A 21,846-nucleotide genomic window follows, 5' to 3' on the forward strand; every position below is an offset into this window, starting at 1 on the left:
TTGGTCGCGGGGGGCTGGAGCCAATCCCAGCTGACATAAGGCGAAAGGCGGAGTACACCCTGGACAGGTCGCCAGTCCATTGCAGGGGCTTTCAACTCTAAACTCTAAAAAATTGTGTGCAGTTGCTTCAGTGTTAATTTCCTCAACAACCGCCACTGGGCACAGTAACTGCAGTTTTTAAAAATGTCTGTTTTTACAGTGGGGGTTGCCATGTATGAGCTCTGCTGACACTTGTCCACATAAACTGAATGTAAACATGCAAATCAACAGGAACTGCAAAACTCCAAAGCACTTATTCCATTCTTAGTGCATTCACTAACGATCCAACTTGGCCAAGAACTGGAAAAAACAGTTGGCTAATCACAAGAGTCCGGAGGAGTTGTTGGTGAATAAGGAAAAGTGGAACAAGGAATTAGCTCAAGACCCTCAAAGTTTCATGCCAGGAGATCCCCCAGAGGTATGAAACTGAGATCAGAGTCTATAAACAAAATGGTGACAGCCTTCAGCAGCAACTTGAGACAGAAAATAAGTCTCATGCTGAAAGGGTGTCAGAGTACCAGGAGCAGATCCAGAGGCTAGGAGCTGAACAAGATGCTCTCCAACAAGAAATGGATCAGGAGATCAAACTCCTGCAACAAGATGCCTCTGAGAGGGAGAAGTCTTTCCAGGGAGTTGGTAGACCTGAAATTCAAACTCCATGAACATAACTTAACAAATACTGAGGAAGAGGTCATTTAGGCCAGTGGTTCTCAAACCGTTTCTCATCAAGGACCCCTAAACTGACACAAATTAGACCATGGACCCCCATTTGATAAGATTTTGTCCCAGGATCACCCATCTGATAAGATTTTGTGTTTTAGATGTTTTATTACAGAACATGTATGAAACCCATGACCAAAACTGAGAATCACTGATTTAGGCACTCCACACAGAAATGCCACGTTTCTGTGGAGAAAGCTCCAGAAAAAAGACGAAGTCTCTCTGGAAAAGAACCCGCCAGTTCCTCGGTTTGAGGAAGAAAAAGAAGAAGAAGCAGGAGGAGTACACATCTAACGAAGACTCCAACAAGTTAAAATAAAAGTCAATAAAAACATTTCAAAATAAAAGTTCTACCTAAAGGTGTATGTTGTAATAGTGGTTAAGTGGTACTAGATAACTAAAGAAATAGCGCATTGGTAACAAACAATTACATAATTGGAATAGTTCACTTGTAAACAGGTTTGAAGAGTAAAACATTAAGATAATAGTTGATAATAGCTGTAAACAACAGGATAATGGAAATTTCACATTGCCCAGCAGCAAAAGTATAATTTTAGGTAAAACTTCTATTTACAGATATCAGATTGTGTCAGATAGTGTGGTGGGTGCAGTGTGTGAAAGGCCAGCTCATCAATTCATGTTATCTTGAGCTCAGAGCCATTAGGATTGAGATATATACAGTTAATCTCAACTAACTATTGAGATATATTTGATTATATCTTTTCATGTGCTAACACTAAAGAATGACAACTTGCTACAATGTAAAGTAGTGAGTGTACAGCTTGTATAAGTGTAAATTTGCTGTCCCCTCAAAATAACACATCATACAGCCATTAATGTCTAAGCCGCTGGCTGAGTATACGGTTTTAGTTTTGTCTGTGAATGCTCTGTCTGTTTGGTCCTCACTTCAGTGACTTGCCCTGTTTACTGTTTTAGTTTGAAGTTGTCTGTGTCTGTTGCCTGTGTCTAGTTTAGCTTCCTGTTCTGTCTGATGGCCCCTAAAGTGTTACACCTGTTTGTGCTCCCACCATGCTTGTTTGTGTCTGCATTTATACTTCTCAGTTCCTGCCTGTTGTGTTCCCTGCCTGAGTCTGTGAGATACTCTCAAGTTCGCAAAGTGGTGAACGGTGGTGTTTGTATGTGTGTGTGTGTGTCAGCAGATGAGCCATACTGACTGGGCCTCCTAAAAAACAGTATCTGGCAGGTATTTTTCAGAGCAGCCAAATCGACCCTTGAACATCTGACCCGCTCTTAGTTAACCTGCTTGGACTCTGCCACTCCTAGTAATTATGTCCACCTTTGTTAATTAAATTTCACAAACAGTATCTGCCAGTTTCATGCAGTTGCATTTGGGCCCAAACCTGTTCGCACTTGGCTCATTCTGACACTATTGCTGAACTTTTGTACTCTGACCACCCTTAATGAGCAGTCTGTTGTCAACCACACATGTTTAAACCAGTTCCAACCTAGGAGCAACTCACTCTCCTAGCTGCACAATAGTTTCTCTATCTGTTCTGACTAAACGAAAACTCCCTCTTCATCAGTCAGCTGATGAACTGCACTGATTCTTTTGCAAAAGCATAAATAAAACCTATGAAGACAAGCAGGTCTTCAATCTTATATTTTCAGATTTCTACCACAAAATGCAGGAGCCACAGCAAGGTGAGAGTCTATGTGTGCGCCCTTATGTGTGTGGCTGTGCACACGTGGGCCTCTAAGGTTTATAGATAGAAGCCGCTGGAGTCATAAAAACAAGATAAGTGTTGTGTCAATAGTCCAAGCTGGGGCCATTAATCTAAGCAAATAAGAGCCCAGGCTCCACTACTGTAACCATAAAAGACGTAGTGAGGCCACACTGTAGAGGTGGAGGAAATTCAGTGTCCATTAACCTACAGGGTGGCCATGCTATTAACAGTGGGGGTCAGAGAGGTAACGCTGCAGCTAGCACATTAAAGCATGGCTGTAACCATAGCTTAAAATACAGTATCACCCATAAGACTGATATGTCATCATATCTCATAGACTTGCATGTGTAATATTTACAGGCAACAAGTTAGTGTCACAGTTACAATCCTGTGTGAACAACAATAATGATCACTATTACAACATTTTTAGAAATGATGGTGAAATTGATGATGGAAAGTTGGAATAATTAATAGAAGTGTGTGAATAGCACACTTTTGCTCACAAAAGGTGCTTTTAACAGGGTGCAACTAAAGTTGAGTACAATTAATGAGATGCTCTTTCATATTGGAGGTAAATTTAACAGCATGCTATTATTCATGCTTGTTTGGGGATGTATACCTTAGTCAGCTTGGTGTGGGCAAACCAAGGGGTGTGTGTGTGTGTGTGTGCGTGTGTGTGTGTGCGTGTGCGTGTGTGTGTGTGTATACACACATTTGTGTGAAGGTGTCCCTCCAGGCTGCCTTGGTATTTTCACAACAGCAGCTGCAGCCTCTTGATAAGAGTCACACTAAACAGCTTCACTTTGAGGACAAAATGAACTGAAATGTAAGGTGAAAAACACACTGACACAGACACACACATATTTCAGTAACACGGCAGATATTCAGAAGCTGGCAGACATGAAACAAGGCATTTTCAGAGGGGGAGAACACATTTTGCACAGTGTCTGGAAACTCTGCAGTCAGGCAGAGCTGGCATTTTACAGAGCTGGCATTTTAGCCAGGAACATCTTGAATGCATCCCATAAACAGTGCAGCCCAATATTATGTCAGAAGTCACAGTGATATCCCAAAACCACTTATCCGACATATTTATTTGATGTGGGTGGATGTAAACGAGAGAGTAGAAGAAGAACGACAAAGAGAAGGACAAATGAAGAAGTGAAGAAGGAATAAACGCAAAGAGGATCAACTGGATGGCAGAGGGAATAAAAGGTGAGAAGGTAGAATGAGAGAAAAAGAAAGCAAATAAAAGAAGAAGAAAATCTGAAGCTTCAAAGACTGTAAAAGGGAGATATCAGATGCAGAATAAAAGAGTGAGGGTGAAACATGGAATCAAAATACGATGAAGAAAAAAGGTGAGAATTAAAAGAAAGACTGCAGAAAAAATGGACTTGGACTTTAAAATGTGTCTTGTCAGCGCAATGCAAACCCAGACTCCACATATATTCCTATGATTGAAAACATTAGTGTCACAATGTTATAGCTGTTTAACCAAAAAAGTGAATGGTGAAAGCAGTATTGTGAAAATGATCTAAAACTAAGCAGACTTTTTACTAGGGAGTTCTGTGGGAAACACTGTACACGTCTTATACTGCAGTTTATTTTCAGTTAGATTTTATTCATACAAAAAGCTCTGTCCAGCCGCCTAACCTGAAGCACTTCCTATTTTGAGATGAGTCTGAGTCAGAGAAGATCTGGTGCAATTTGGAGAAATTAAAAGTTGTTTAATTGTCAGTGTTTTATAATGTAAATGCTCCATTTTTGTATAGCGCCTTTCTGGTCTTTTCGACCACTCAAAGTGCTTTTACACTACATCTGCATTCACCATTCACACACTAAGCTAAGTGCTCAAACAGAAACTAACATTCACACACATTCATACACTGGGGCAATTCGGGGTTCAGCATCTTGCCCAAGGACACTTCAACATGCAGCCTGGAGGAGCCGGGGATTGAACCGCCGACCGATTAACGGGCAACCCGCTCTACTTCCTGAGCCACAGCCACACACACAGTTCAAAAGGACCCCAGTCAGAAAAGCCAATGCTAATGGAGATGCTAATAAAGAGAATTTTCCAATAAAGAAAAGTTATACTGTAACTCTAACTTATGAATGAGCCATCACACTGCTCATTCTACCTTTGTCATCCAGTCATGGTGGAAGGAATCCAATACTTGATATTATTAGATTAAGAGCAATTTCCTGACTCAATTAGATTAGAAGCATACTGACCTTGTGGTGCTCGAGAGTCATATCATTAATATGATTTACATGAGCAGGAAGTAGCCAGATTTTACACTTTGTGAAAATGGCACAAAAACAAACATTAATATTACAAAGTATTCATGAGAAATTTAGTGTCATTACAAACAATTACACATCTAGTGAATGAATCATGTCAATGAGAGTCCGCACAAGTATAGACATACAGTATTTGTGTATGCTTGTTTTGGGGGTTCTTTGGGAAGCATATGGGGTACGTGGTTTGTTTGCAAGCTTGCTGAGTAGAATTTGTGTGTGTATATGTTTTACATACAAACTCAAGAGTGACCGTTGTGAGTGGCATTTGTGTTGAGAGTGTGTGTGTGTGTGTGTGTGTGTGTGTGAGTCTGTGTGTGTCACTCAGCAGCATGGGGTAGATGTTAACTGAGTTTAAAGAGCAGCATGTAGAGGAGAGGCAGCCACTGTCTGTCAACCACCAGCAAGCACTGGGACTCTGAATTCCCATTCAACCCCTTCATCGGGCCTCAGTACAAATAGACCACCAAATCAGTGCACGCATATTTCAAGTCTGATTTGCCACTCTATTCTCGCAGGCAATTTTGTAGCATTGTCAGTACAGTCATTGTCTGAATTCATCAACTTCTCAGCACAAAAACTACAGCCTTGTTTTTATGCTGGTGAAAATGTACATGACTACTGGTGCTTTGAAAACACGTCAAGCACACAACCCATAGAGGACATGGAAAAATAACTCCACCTAAAGTTATGAGGTTTAATGTAACAACTGCTAAATGTATACAGGCACAGAGGGTGTTTGGGGTTAAAAAAAATGGTATGACAGGTGACTCTGTGATATGTGATACTGTATATTGACAGTCATGTTACATCAGAGTAAATGAAGAAGAAAACATACCTTATGGAAGTAAGCAGCTTCTGGTTTCACATAATTATAAAGACAACTGAGATAAAAAGGGAAGGAACAAAACAAAAGGTTTGCCATATAAGTGCTGGTATATTAATAACGTACCAAGTAAAAATATTATGTTTTTTAGAGCAGCAACAACAAACACTCAGTATTACCAGAAATGTGACTTAGCTAGTCAGTAGTTATGTATGCAATATGTATAAATAGTACACACTAATAAAAACCTTTTTATCTTTGTATATCTGTAAAATTGTTCACAATGAAAATAATCATGACTATCAAACATACAGTATATACTATATACACCGTATTTAGTACATGGCATAATCCTACTATACACATGTCCTCAGATAGGAGCAATAGAAAACACATGTGGTTATGAAGTATCAAGAATCATTTTAGTTCCGTTACCCTTTTTGTTTGTGTTCTGAAGAGTAGAGTATTAAAATTCAACCTAACACCCCTGCCCTTATTTCGACATGTTCTCTGGTTATTGTGGTTGAGTCCTGAATGTCACAGGAACAAAACAAGGCTCAAGTGATTCTGGTCTCTTTCTTTGGTGCCATGGTAACTGTGATGGAGAAAGTTCAGCTAGGCTTTGTGTGTCCACAGAGAGGTACAGAAAATAAGGTTGCAATCCTACAATGAAACCCACTTTAAAACAGGGTGCCACTACCCCCACCCCAGAGATTTTATGCTCTCAAATATATTACCAAACATCCTAATAGAGGGTTTATCACAACTAATATAATTTTGGCATCCAGCTTGCTGGCTACATTAAAAATAAATGCTTCTGAAATTAACAATGCACCAATTTAAAGCATTACACATATGATTCATGACTCATAAAAACCCTAATAAGAAATGTACAATAATCCTCTTACAAACTGCTGCTGCTCATGCCAGGGGAACAATACTCTGCTCAATTGAGCTGCATACTAATAGGGTGATTATGAGGCCTAATTATCAGATGGCACTTGTCAAGAAGAAGCCGTGCAGTTTGCCCCGAGGATGAAATGCAAAACAGACACAAACTGTTGTTTCTGCTGAAAAGCTGCTAAGTGTGAGTGTCTCTCTTTTATAACAGAGCTGCCTAGATGTCAAGAGGACACTTATTTAGATGAGACCCATGACGGGAAGTCAGAGAACATAACTTCAGGCACAAATATGCAGTGAAAATGTAATGTACAAACAAAGCACATGAAGACATTGGTTATTATTAACGTACATCATGAATACATTAGTCACATGTTGAGGAGGATATGAAAAATGCATATTTCCTGAGGCCAGCATATGTCAGCAGGGATGATTAAGAGGAATTGTTAAGAATGATGCACACTAACGGCCCTAACATGGTGACTTTAAAGTCAATGATAGAAAACCTGAGCCATTGAATGAGTATGAGCGTGTGAGAGAGTCCACGGGAGTTGTCTTTCAGTGTCTGATCTCCCTACAGGTTTCTTATATACCATACGACCATAAAAATGCTCTCATGCTACTTTAATTTACCTTCTACTTAAACATCTATCTTTATTTGGCGCTCTTGTGGCTGTCAGTGTGCAACAGGACTGTTTTTGGATACTCATGGGCATCAGGAGAGAGATTCACCATATTTCCAATCTCACACACTGTTAATAATTCAACATTTAATATAAAAACAGACAGGCTGTCCAAGAGGGAACAATAGCTGTGAATTATTGATATTTCCCTCTCCTCTTGTCTCCGGATTAGAAGAAGGTGATATAGTGTAAATAAGAGGAGAAATTATATCCAGACCAATATTCTTCTGCCCCATAAAGAACAATCCCCTGACCCTAAATGTATTAAACTTAAATTATGACTAGTTATTGCAGCCATCTTTGGAAAGCAATTAAAATGTGCTCTGAATCCAAATTTATTGAACAAGCAAAATGAAAGAGCTTCAGCCAGGCTCTCGTGTCTTTTCCGCCTCCAGTTCTTTTTCTATTCACACACATTTTGTGTGAATGATAGTAACGTTTGGAACAGGGGGCTCCCCGAGGTTCTAGCTTCCTTTCCTCCAATTACCACCAATGTCACCTCTCTTTTTTCTTTCATGCTTCCTCTCTCATTTTATCCATCATTGTCAGCCCTCAATGCTGTCTGCCTGTCCACTTCTTTGCCTTTCCCTGAGTGTGTCTCTTTCATTTTGCCAGTAGAGCATGAAATATAGGGAGACCACAGCAAATACAAATATATGCCACCTCGATAACCTGCCCTCTAAACACACACACATGCATGCACAGTGGCACCGACCCCCATGGAGCCAGACTCAATTTAAAGTCAAACTCTCTGCTGCTAGAGAAATGTTTCCATCAAATATCAGTTCTCAAACAGATCCCTCTGCTGCCAGGTGTAGTGCTGAGGCACTGTTGTGGTGACAATCAACTGAGAGTCAATACAGCAATATAGAGATGAAGATACTGGCGCATATAAGCTTCATGTGATTGGTACATTTTCACCTTGTTTTCATGCCTCTGAGCCAATCTGAGCCAGGTTCTGTCCATTTCACTAGAGAGGCGATGCAGCAAACTGGTACAGTGAAGGACACTGTGTCTTCTGCAACGCCCTACTCACTCACTAACACATACAGTACAAACCCACCCACACACAACCGCCATGTATCACTCGACCATCAAAAACTACATAACAAATATTTAATTTGGCTTAAAGATAACATGAACTGCTTCCCAGCCCTAGTTCATTAATTAGATGACAGAATTAAAAGGCTAAGATCAGAAAGTAACACAATGAAAAATAGCTGTGTGTGTGCAATCTCTTTAAGCTTTTGAATAGCAATGAAGGTTGTCTTATTTCCTCACAAAATTTTAGAAAAAAGGGAGAGTTCACAGCAGAGTATGGACACTGTGCAGTGACTGCATTGGTTGTACTCTAGGCTAATTGCAGTGCCAAAATAAAAAAAGAACAGAAATAAATAGGCATATGGCCCTGCTGTCATCACCTATAGCTCACAATCACACCCACACCCCCTGCAGTACATAGCTCCTTATGTGTGTGTATTCCTGTTTGTGAAAGTGTGTGTGTGTGTGTGTGTGTGTGTGTGTGTGTGTGTGTGCGCGCGCTGTCTACAGTCAGTTGTATGCAAGTGCAGCAGAGAGCTAAGATAAAAACATCAAAAACACACACAGCTCTCTATTCTTCTATCTGTCCATCCTTGATCACCGCCCTGCTTTGCATTGTTATTTTCTGTTACTCTGAATGCTGATCTTCAGTTTTTGAGATGTCGTACGAGTGCATAAGTTCAAATTAATTCAAATCTGAAATTGCAATTTATTGCTACTTTTTTACCCCAACTTCAACCAAGCGATGCAATCGATAAAGAAAACTATTAAAATGAATCCTTCAAAACAGTCTTGTGTGAATCCTAGCTAGAATTGCCATGCGGTCAGCTGTGACTGATTGGATACACTCAGTAGAGCTGATCTGCTGGCAGACAGCCAGAGCTGTTGATTAGGCTCTTCCTCTGCGATTAAAAACAATAATGTGCCTCATAACAGAGGTTAGATTATGGTTTGTAAGTCCTACTAATGCTAAACAAATATACTAAACCCCTGAGATCACATGCCTCCCATGCTTGAGATTGTTGAGCTCACTGCTGGTGCTCTTCCTATACGAGCTCCAGTTGTTCACCTGGCAAACACCCAAATTGTATGATCTTTGCTTTCTCTTCAACCTTTACAAGACTGTATTTTTACTTAGGCATGGAGTTCAGGAGATCATTGCCAAGGCCGGAACAGATGTGCGCACGTATGTAAATAGTCAAACACACAAGGGTGAAGAGGCGCAGTAATGGTAAATTGTCGACGACAGGATTCATAACCCTTAGCAGCCCTCATGACTACATTTAAGAGCGGAGTGGGCTCTAGGATGACCTCGACCCCTCTGAGCATCACCTCTCCTTTAACGTTCTCCCTGATCCACCCCCTCTCTGAAACACACATCATCGTTTCTCCTGTACTTGCACCCCAGCCCCTACCACCTCTGCTCTTTCTCTGCCACATTTCTCTACACCTCAAATCCCTTTATCCCATTTTGCCAAAACTACAATTGCACCAGCGGGAATCTTATCTTCCCAGACTCCTGTAAAATGCCAAAAATCTAAAAATACACCCCTGCTGGAGCCAAACCTCATCTGAACTCCTCACCCTTTCCTAACAGTTGCTATCCAGACCGCCCCTCCCCTCCTCTAAACCACCCCATACCTTTCCCTCTCTCCCCCTTTCCGCTTCTTTCCTTTACTTCATTCAGGCGAGATCTAATTCACCGATGAATAATGGATGGATAGATAGAAGACTTTCATCTATCAAGGTTCTCTCTCCATCTTTCTCTTGCGGGATGGCTGTAGTGCTAATGCAGGGCAACATGCATTGGAGATGAGCCAAGGGACCTCCCACTCAGTCTGTTTGTCTGTCTGCTGCCTGAAGGATCTCTCTCTTTCTGTTCCAGACTGGTCACTGAGAATCCCATTCAATCCATTTCAGTGTTTTCCAAACTTTTTCCTCTTTTTTTTTTTTTTTTCATAATCTTAGTAACAAACATAAAAGCAAAGAGTGCTGGCCATCTTTACTCATAGCTTCTGCTCTACGGTCTTCATCCAATTACCTATCAGCTTTTTCATCGGTCATTACCTCAGTTCGATTACTCCCTGACCTTGGGATAGTGATCCTAGGTTTGTATTGACCCTGACCCCCTGTTTCCCTCCCCTCTAATACCCTTAGAAGCCTCAACAAAGGATCAATCTCACAATCCACTGCCATCTCCCTCGTTTACTGCTTTGTAAGATTGAGGTTGGTTTTAAATACACTCTGAAAGCTAAACCTGCTTAGGTGAAGAGAAACCCGTTCTGTAAGCTTGATTGTGGATGTAACTGCTCAAGCTCAAGACATTTCCTGTATGAATGACAATTAGGTGTATACTTTTGAAAAGATCTTGATGCCATGGCAGTCCATTGTTGACTAACAACCTCCACTGGACAAAAACCCTCGGGCATCTTCACTTCTCCTGGAAATATTTATGGTAGTGAAACAGGCACTGAAAAACAGCCTCATATAATTTTTATAGACAATAAATAAGGTTTTGTCTAAAAGCATCAAAAAATACAATTTGTCTGAGCTCTAAAAGATCTCATTCAGTTTGAGCCGTTGGATTCTTCCTATACTCGCTCACAGTTGTTGCGTTTCAGTGTTGCTCCATTTGATTTAGTGTTTACCAAGATTACGGACAAAAAAAGAACCAACGCCCCCCCCCCAAAAAAAAACAACAATTAACGCTTGGAAACGAGCAAGAGCAGCAGCTTGTCAAAGAGCCCATCAATAATGCAGGCTGGTGAGAGACCCTGGCTGCCACACTACTGTCCTGCTAAACCCTCCTGCCTGTCTACCTGTCTGTCTGCTTGTCCATCTGTCTCCCTTCCATCCATTGCTTCTGTCACCTTCTGAGTGCCTGCCTGACCTCCTGCCATCCTACCAGCATCAGTCTGTCTTTATGTTTCTCAGCCTGGCTGACTGTTACCCATGTATCCTTAAGGTGCGATGGCAGTATGTATTCATTTATGTATCTACTGTAGAGATTTATATTCATATATAGGGATATATTTATTTATTAGGGCTGACCCCAAATAATCCAAGATTCGATGCTTCGATGGGCGGAGCCTGATTCGACTGTCAATCTCACAGTCGAAGCTTCACAGCAAAACAAGGACCACACCATTTTGGCGGTAAGGGGGTGCTGAACGTCTGATTTTACATAGAACTACCAGTTTTCTCCCAATAAGTTAATATACAGCCTATTACAAAATACATTTCAACGTTTAATCCTGTAAATAAACATGTAAAAAGAATAAAACTTTCAATAAATGTTTTTAAAGTGTATAAATAAATCCAAAACTGTAAACCTAATCCTGGGTCGTCAGTGCGCAGGTTTAGGCGTAGTGTGTGTGTAGTGGCAGAGGAGGAATGCTTGCTGAGGAGACGGAGCCCCAGCTACACTGGTGTTGCACAGAGTTGTCCACACCTTGCGGAACTTTCAGATAATTTATAACCTCTGATGAACCACACAAAGAATATTTTATCGTTTTTAAATAGATGGCTACTTGAAATAGACCTGCGAGGAACTGCGACATGCATGCAGTTGTCCGGTGAGTGAGAGAGAGAGAGGTTCGCAATCGCCGTGCACAAAAACACACATGATTCGACTATCAGTCGACTATAGGCAGGACTTGAGCATTCTTATTTAACTATAAAACCTTAATCGGGGACAGCCCTGATTTATTTATTTATATATATATTTACTGTTTCTCACTTGTTGACTTGAGCAATAACACAAAGAAATCACAAAGAAAGGATTCACCTGGATCCAATAGCTTGGACCAAAGGCAAGGTGAACAGCATCATTTAGCATTAAAAGAAAAGGCATCAATATTTTTGTAAGACTGTCTGAAAATTACAGAAATCAGAATGTAATTGTATGCAGGGAGGCGAGGACAGACTCCGAGGGGAACCAACAACAGTAATAACAGCTGCTGTTCCATCATTTACGCCAGCAGAATAATAATCAGCACTGTGTTACACAGGCTAGCAGCCGTCAACTAACCTCTCATCATGTTCGTCAACAACAGCAGACAAAATGGCGGGTGAGAAAGTGGCATGGAAACAATAGAAAACAGCAGAATAAGTGCTGGCTGAAAGGTGTGGTTGAGGTGATTTGTGTCTGTGATTCATGTTGCCACTGTGATTAAGCAGATTAGGTATGATGGCTCACGCACAGACACAAAAATATTCATTAGGAAGTGGTAAGAGGTCTGTTGGCAGAGCTGAAAAAGGTGCAACAGTGAGCAGGCATACTGTTCGATTTATTCTCCTATAATCAAAGCCACAAAGAGCTACATGAGAGGGAAACAATATGGTCCGGAGGAAGCATGGGAACAAAACCCTCACAGGGCGTATAGACCAGACAGATGTGTTTTTTGCAATGAACATCTGGCTTTATAGTTGCCTTGTTCTGACTTAATAAGAAAGAGAGTGAAACATTAATTTCATCCATCTAGCCATCTGGCTATACGGAGAGGTATTCTTCCTGTCTTCTATCACATAACTGTAAAGTAAAGTTTGAGTAGTGGTTTTGTTTTTCTCTTTGAATAAATCACAGGCATGGTTCTCTCTTTCCACTCTGACAGTAGCAGCCCAGCAACCCTAGACCACTTAAACACAAACATGATCTGGCCTGGGACTGGCTAGGCCCCAAGCTAGAAACACCAGGATGAGTTTAAGCCCATCAACAATCTGTATAAATGTAAAGTTTGAATGCCCAATAGCCCCATAGCACAAAGCCAAACCTGCACGCATACAGACATGCATATGCTCATTCAAACAAAGCGCACTGACAACTAAACATCACTACCGCAGCAGATGCATGACCAGCAAAATACAGGTAACCTACAACATATTTCATCTCAGTGTGCTGCATAATGAGATTGTCAGGTTGTCTCTAGGTTTTGGGTTGAATGAGACATGGCTGGGATGATGGCTAATGACAAAACCCATTGCGAGATCAACAACCTGGCATCAACTAAAACCTATGAAGTTAAAAGTGTTCACTCATATCCTTATCTTGCTCTTTAAAAGGGTTAAGACTCCTTATGTGAGCCCAATAAAACACATTACAGATGAGGTTTATATGTTAGGTTGTAAATATGGGAGGCTACTTAACTTTTTGGGAAATATCACATTTTGAAAGAAATGGTAGAGCAATTTATTGCCACACAAAGAAGCGCTGCAAGCATCCTATTTTCACACCGCAGCTTTTATACAGTTATTGATTTGACTGCATAAAACATGAAAAACCCTAAAGGGTCAAAGAAACTGACAGCCAAGACACAAGACAGTAGTGAAAATAAGGTGGGCATTTACTGAAGAAGGAGCTTTACTATATAAGATAGAAAAGTAAGATAAATATCATTATAGGGCTTTTTGGTATGATTCATTCATCTCTGACATCCAGACCTTATGATTCAGAGGACAGTCCATTCTCTGGTCTCCTGAGCTGTAAGTCAAGATAACGTAGCACCCCATTCCCCTCCTCAGACAAAGTGTCTGTGTGTGTGTGTGTGTGTGTGTGTGTGTGTGTGTGTGTGTGTGTGTGTGTGTGTGTGTGTGTGTGTGTGTTTTCATGGTATACCCAGTGTGTATCGAACAGTGCCATCACTGCCATCTACTTCAGCCTTGCACAGATACCATCACAGTAATAGGCTGGCCATTTACAGAGAAGCAGAATGAAGGATGCAATGAATGAATGAATGAATGAATGAGACAGGAAATGAATGACCTGTTGTGTGAAAACTCTTGCCTCATAATAAAGGCATGTATGGCATGTCAACATTAAAACAATATGACACACACACACACACGCACATAGATTCCTGTTAAAGCTGCGTTATTATCCGAAGCCATTGTTCTCAGACTAATTGAATTAGATTGTGGCATAACTCATTGTAATGGTCGGAACAGGGGGAACCAGAGATCCAACCAGCTGTTCTCTCTGTTGTCTTCCATTGGCTCTCTACAGTACAGGGACTGACATGTTTTAATTACAATTACACAAGGACCAATGAAGGGATGGAAGGAATGAGAACAAAGGATTTTAACAAGGGGTAAAGGGTCATATGCAGCAGAGCCATCATAATGTGCACGTGTTTACGCATGTCTTAATTACTGTACATCCATCTTGTTGAAACTGAATGATTAATTTGACTAAAAATGGTGGTGAAAGAAGTGCATTTTCTGTGATGTGTTCCCACAGAGGCTCTTTGGGGTGGAGGTGCTGATGGTTAATATCTGTTTAAACAAAAGCCACGCTGGCACTGCAACATATAACAGCATGAGAGACAATTATACACTTAAGGAAAGATCAAACCATGAACATTATACAGATTTTTCTAATGTCGTAAGCCATGTGTGTTGATAGTCCTACAATGTGACAATAATTCATATGCAGAGACCCTGACAGAGGCTTTGAAGTGCTGCCTGTTCAGTGTTGTGTCTATCTACTACACAGCTCTATCGGGTAGAGCAGTGTGTCCAGTAAAGAGAGCAGAGTGGGTAAGCAAGTAGATATAACCCAGTAAATTGTCTCCCTCAGGCAAGGGAAACATCCACTGAATACCAAAAATTCTGCTTTAATAAGGCAGGAGACAGAGGGGGCGCATTGTTGAATCAAACCTTCATAATCATTATTCCAATCAGGGAACAGATTTAATAAAATGATCAAGATTTAAAATTGGGCTTAAAATATATTGCTTCACCATCGATATCACAGTGTATGCATTTGCAACGGTGACATAAAACTTTCCTAAGCACTTTTTAAAGACTAGGCTATTACACATAGTGATTTTGGTGCATTTAATTACACACACACGCATATGTGTGTGTGTGTGTGTGTGTGTGTGTATGTGTGTGAATAGATGAATGAGAGGCAAATTGTAAAGTGCTTGTGCACTAAGGAAATTAGAAAAAACACTAAACAAGTGAAGTCCATTTTTCCAATACTGTTCTGCCCTTCTTTAAATTCAATCAGATTTGACTGGATTGGGCCTAGTGGATGTGATGAGAAAGTGCTGCAGTGAGCTTGGATTTTATAACACCTGCTAATCTTGTTTCCCTTATGAAAAATCAAAAAAATCTCAGCCACAGGAGACAGTAAGACACTGGACTCAGTTATGCTGCTTGTCTGCTTCTACTGCTGTTTTCATTAGTCTCTTTCTCTTTCCCATAAAAACACAGGGACTGACACCTGTCTGATACATGCAGCAATTTGCTCTCTCCACAACAAATGCCATTGGTGATACTCCTTTCTTTGCACACTCCTGCTTTAGTGTTTTAGTGAAAAGCACGCAAATCAATTTGATTGAGTGGGAAAGGTTGAAACGTCACAACAATACCAGATGAATGAAACAGTATGATCTTCTACTGATTTATCGATCCCTTCTCTATTCATAAGACACCATCACCTATCTTGCGACAGGCTGACAGAGGCAGAGCATTGACCTATGGGTACAACTCAGGCCTAAGACAGGAAATGATTTATCATCCACGCCAAGCAGGACTAACCGCCTGTGGAGAAACAGCTCATGTTCTCACCGAACAAGACATGTGTTCTATAGTAGTATTAAATGTACCATTTAGGAACGACCAATAACAAAAGAAACACAAACATGCACACAGGCTCTCATACACACAAAGCAGATGAGCATTCATACACACTTAAAAGACATTTCATGGAATATTTCACATAATAAATCCTGAGGGTGTCCTTTCACGCCTACAGCGGTCAAAAATAAAATCAACAAATGTCTGAAACTGATCTTTGTGCCTGAAGCTGAATCACACACGCAGAGACAGAGCTCTGTCAGCCACACACTCACTGTGTGTGTTGCTCATGGATAGTCTCGCATTATACTACCATCAAGACCGCGCAGCTGGAACTGAGCTCTGGGAGTTGCAACTCTGTGAGGGGCATGTTGCACAACACCGAAAAATCTATCAGTATATAGACACACGCACTCATCTCTTCAAAACACAGACATGCAAGCATGGTAGAGGTCAGTTTTGCACAGTCCTATTTCTAGACAAGCTCTTTTTTCAACTCCATCGCAGACTCTGCAGACACACTTCCATGGCCACATAGGCAGAGTGGCACATCACCACATCATAAAGTAAGTCTCAAGCCTGCAGCTATAGAAAGTTGTTTACGTCCACAAACGGGTATCTAAAATAAAAACAAATGGTTTACATTCTTTCCCTCATCACACGTCACTTGCAATCTAATGCCAGAGATTAATTATAGCCGGCAGCCTTCCTTATCTTTGCTGTGTGGAGTAGCAGCCATTGAACTCTAGCTCTGGTCTGCAATGTTAAGTACTAGTACACTGTTGTCTTAAGAGTTTATTACATCAAAGCAGTTTAAAGAATGCAGAACAACGTTTCAACCACAGAAATTGTACATCATAAAAACATTTTCACTTCACCAAACATTAAACTTTACTTCACGGCACGTTTTTTGTCATATGAGCCATCTATTATTTCATGCAGGTTAAAAAGACAGTACAGTAGAAGATAATGATTTGGTAATTGGCCTTGGTTTGGCTGAGTCATCAGCTGAGTCAACACTCAGGAGTGAGTGGCAGCCTGTTCGCAATGATTTCTTCCTATTTTTGGCAGATGAAAGGCTGTTATTCTGGGGATACCCAAACAGGCCCTGGGCAGGTGGCACTGGGTACAGAAGTATGTGTGTTTGTTTATCCAAATAGAGAGTCTCTTTACCTTCTATGGACGGGGCTTGGTCCTGGGCAGCATACAGCATTTCCTTGAATGCCTGTTGAGAAAATGAGAAAATAATATCACTGTCTGCAAACACTTATCCAAGCAACACAAAACACTATACAATGATGTACTTTTGCCAGGATGTTAAAGGATATTTAAAGTCAGTAGAGTCCATATAATCCATAAATACAGAGTGTATACATGTATGTATTTGTGGGGTGATTCAGACAAAATGCCAAAATCACCTGAGTCAGTGTAAACACTAGTGTAAACAAGAAGAGACTACAGTAGACCAAAGGGACATTACACAATTGAGAGCACCATCTGCTTTTACAGTAGCATTTAAGCCATCTAAAGCCATTCGAGAAACATTAACTAAACTCTTGTTCTCCATATGGGAAGATTACAGCAACTGCCACACAGCTATTAACATAACGAACAACACGCAAACTCTGGCATTTTAATTGATCCCATTTTAATCTAAGTTATACTAGTTACTCAAAGAATGTGTAGACCAAACAGTACCATATTTTGGTGATTGCCATAAACTGTCCACTTGCAACCAGTTTGTGTTATTCCTTTTAGAGTATAATTTTATGCTTGGGTGAAACAAAAACCTTCTAAAATAGGAAAGATGACAATGATTTTTAACTAAACAATGTCTTAAATTACAGATGACATTAAATTGTTCTCGTTTGATAGACAACACTATTTTGTCAAAGTGCACATCTTTCTAATTAAAAGAGCAGATTTGGGGGAGAGAGAGAGAGGCACACAGGCAGACAGACCAACTGACAGATACAAAGCAGAGGGGGAGAGATAGCTGTAGCAGTTAATGGAGGTTGTTTCTCTGCAATAAGATTGATCTTTAAGATAATGGAAAGTGACAGATAACTGCACGCTGGCTCATCTGAACATATTAGTGGTAATCAGAGAAAAGACTGGAACTGAATCCTGTTTCTCAATAAAGATGTCTTTATAACTATAATGCCCCAGCAACATATAAAACAATGTCTGTCTATTAAGCTTTTTAAGTATTAATTACTAAATCATTAAGTTCAGAGTTTACATTTACACAAAGTGCATAACACTAACATTTGCACTGTGCCAAACTTTTATATTCAGCATTCAGCTCATACGGTCAGTAAATTAAAATCTATCATCCAAATCTGACAATCTGTATGTTTTCCTATTTTAGCCACAGATCATATCAAACTGCTCTTTTTGTCCAGGTTCCTATAGACACAGCTGCTTTTGTAATATGAGTGTTAGTAATCCTGTGTGTGGGTGGAAACCACTCTGAAACTGCTGTGCATTAGTAGCAGCCTGGGTTGTTGATACTTGGGTTCCTCTTTCAGTTCCTGCACAATGAGACTCTGACACTGGAGTCTAATCCAAGAGGTAAACATGTAGCATTGTGTCTACCTTGTCTGATAAAGGTCAGAGGAAGCCAACTGTGCGCACACAACATTGGAGCAGGGCCCGGTCCTGGCTAATCTCCGGTGAGCAAAAAGGGCCCACCCGACTAATAGGTGGGAAATAGACATTCAGATTCAGATAGGGAGGGATTGCCATGGTGATGGCAAAATTGGGAAAGGGGGCGGGGTGGCTCTTTAGGGAACTGGGATAAACCTACAGGCTTGGCAGTAATCAGTGGTGAAACCCGTAGACAATAACTAAGCCAAGCCTAATGGGGCCATCAGTTTGAATGACCATGCATTAACGTCATGAAGACACACACACTAAACCAAACGTGTGTAACACAAGCAACAGACTTAAGTCACTATATCTGACTGAGGTAGGGATGCACCGAAATGAAAATTCTTGGCCAAAGCCGAAACATAATATAACAAATTAATTTGCAGAATACTGAACAAGTACATTCACATTTTTTGTCATTTATTTTGCCTTTTTTTTACCATTGAATAAATTAAATTAATTAAGATCTCATTTTGAAAACCGGACGTTGTCATATGTCTATCCTCACAATAAATTCATCAAGTCTGACCATACAGTCTATGAGTCCGATCCAATTTGATAAATAATTAGGGGCCGAGCATGAAATGTGTGAGGTCCCTACTGAAACTGAAGGAATTATTTTTAGGGCACGATAAAAGTAACCTCAATTTTGGGGGCATGAACGTGCACGAAAATTCACCAAACTTTGCACATAATTCAGGTGGGGCGAAAGAATTCGTACTTTATGGGTTTTGCGCATGGGCATGGAAAAATGGATCGCTAGTGCCCCCTACAGAGCAGCCCCCCGGACAAAGTTTCAACTATGCGTATGAAATTTCTGTGGTATGTGTATCATGTCCAGATGTACAAAAAAGCCTCTAGGAGCGATACCTGACATCCAAAAGGAAGTCGGCGATATTGAATTTAAAAGTCCTTTTAGCCGATTTACACACTTTGTACTTTAAAGAGGTGGTATTATGCTCATTTTCAGGTTCAATCTCCTTTATTGAATTATATATCTTTTTTGTGCATGTAACAGTTTTGCAAAGTGAAAAAGCCCGAGGTCCAGCGCAAAGGGAGTTCCCATCTCCCACAGAAAGCTCTGCTCTGAACTGCTTGAAAACAGCTCGTTTGTAGTCCAGCCCTTCACTTCCTTTACTTGTGACGTCACAATGAAAACTTGTCATAAAGCTCGCCAAGCAGCTAGCAGGGTCAGGCACGCCCTCAAACCAAGCTAGTCTGAGCGGAGGCCCTTTGGCTCGACTCGCCTTTGTTTGGTTTTCCAGTGTAGAAATGTTGCACCTGTACCTGCTTCCAGGTACTTTTTTTCCAAATCACCTCACCTCCGTTGAGGTTCCAAGCAAGCTGATGGATACTAAAATGTAACGTGGAAGCACAGTTATTTTGCTATTTTCGGCCGATTAATTTCGGTGGCCGAACGTTGTCATTGGAGTTCAATCCTTTAATGTCACAGCTATTAAAGGATTGAACTCCAGTGACAACATTCAATTCAACAATGTTGAGTGGACACTAACCAACACCAAAATATTTGAGTGCTAGATGGCCAGGATGCTTGAGATTGTTATCCCTGTGCTTGAGATGATCACACAGTGTGCATCATTAGTCTGAAGAGATCTCTGGCTCAAATAGAAAGCCAATCGCGGATCACTTGAATCCCTAGCTCTGTGTCTAAGTGGAGCCCTGCTTGTAGAAAGAGGAGATGGGAGGATGGGAGGAGAGGACTGAGGGAGGGGAGCAGAGGGCAGGTCTGGTCGGGGACCAGATGTCCTCCCAGTGGGGGAGGAACGATGAGGTGAGGATGGAAGGAAGGAGGGAGGTATTGAAATGGGGGTTTCTCAGCAGTTGCCATGCCATGCCTGTTGTATACATAACATTCATATTGTTGAACATGTTGATAAATCACACGTTCAGTGCACAAACTAGGTATAGATGATGTGAGCGATGTTGTATATTTTATGTACCATTTCCATTAGTTCTGAGACATTTAAACTGAATCGCTCAGATTAATTATAGAAAGATAAGGCTTCACCTTTGAACAAACAACAATCACTCACTGAAATCACATAGGCACCCGATTTTCATCAACATAAAATCACTTCGCTATTTCGAACATGCACTCTCCTCCTCCTCCTCCTCATCTAAGCTTACATGAGTGATTAGACTGCAGAGGTAAATGCATAAGTGGCCTTGTTCTCTCGCCCACACACACACCTGCATCTCTATCTCTTATTCTTTCTATATGCCTCTAATGTTTAATATGTTAGTAATTCAATATGCATCTGAGTTCAACAGTTGCCACACCTAATTATTGTCCGCATACTTCTTACATGCTGTAATACAAGAAAGTTTGCTTTTGTATGAAAAATCCTCAGGCATGTAGAGAAATGGATTATCATCAGTTAGATTTCATAAAAACAGCTTTTTCGATGTAGAACCAACATCCTCTGCCCTTTTGGAAGACACCTCTGGAGCAGCCGGACATGTACACCTCCATACCAAACAGCTGTTTAGCATGTAGGTTTACAACCCCACAGGATAAAGCACACACCTAATTACTCTATCACTCAATCAGTTTGTCGATGCTTCCACGTCCAAATGAAGTGCCTTGCTAACTTAAGCCTGTATTTGTTGGAACAGCCAATTTGCCGCATCCTTCTCATCTGCATAGAAACTGGCTGACCAATCTAAATACACCGCATGCGTTTTTTCACACAATAGCGAGCTTTAACAAAAAGGAGGAGAGTGAAAACTGGGCAGCAGGTTAATTAATCGAGCTAGCACACAAAAGCAAAAATAGAAGTTCAAACCACAGACAATGAGGATGTGGGCAGCTGTAATATTGCATATGTGACACATATGGCCAGTGTGGAAGTGCCATACTTTACTCCATGGACAACGGGTAAAAATTATCTGTGTTGCTAGAGTAATGTGTCAGTGTGTTATTTAGTAGACAGACAACTATATTACAATACAGCAGTTGTGATGGCTACAGTTTGTAATGACTGAATGTTTTTATGCATACCTCAAGGTATTTCTGTAATATTCCCTTCACTCCATTAATTGACTCTACTTCTGTTGCAGTTGAATATCAAGGCTTTGAATTTTTCAAAATGACATTAAAATTTATTTATGTTTTATGTCAGTGACCCACTTCACTGAAGTAAACTGACTTTACTCGTTGCAGACAACTTTTATGTTTGTCCTCATCTCTTGACTTGTTTCAGAGGGCATAAAAGCCTCGAGTAAGATGTCCATCATCTGTATGTGTGAGCTCTCTCCATGATCTCTCCCTATCCCACCCACTCAGAAGGTAATGGTGTTTACAGAGGTCAGACAAAGACTGAAGGCAGCACAATAACACAGATACACACAAACCTATCCTTGCTGCAAACCCTATATATAATTCAGATTTGAGGAA

General features: G+C 40.7%; 1 protein-coding gene across 2 annotated transcripts in view; it reads right to left on the minus strand.

Annotated features, from left to right (window-relative positions):
* xpr1a (xenotropic and polytropic retrovirus receptor 1a) overlaps positions 1-21,846 on the minus strand; it is a gene marked incomplete at its 3' end in the record, with an annotated part of 62,828 nt that overhangs the window by 36,286 nt on the left and 4,696 nt on the right. For both annotated transcript variants that reach the window (XM_038715898.1, XM_038715899.1), the window contains 1 exon segment: positions 16,950-17,001. In XM_038715898.1, the coding sequence (XP_038571826.1) occupies positions 16,950-17,001 (52 nt within the window).

Source organism: Micropterus salmoides, unplaced genomic scaffold, assembly GCF_014851395.1.
Source record: "Micropterus salmoides isolate LMB-PRFRI ecotype aquatic unplaced genomic scaffold, ASM1485139v1 Ms_hic_scaffold_13, whole genome shotgun sequence".
In the NCBI taxonomy this organism is placed as follows: Eukaryota; Metazoa; Chordata; class Actinopteri; order Centrarchiformes; family Centrarchidae; genus Micropterus; species Micropterus salmoides.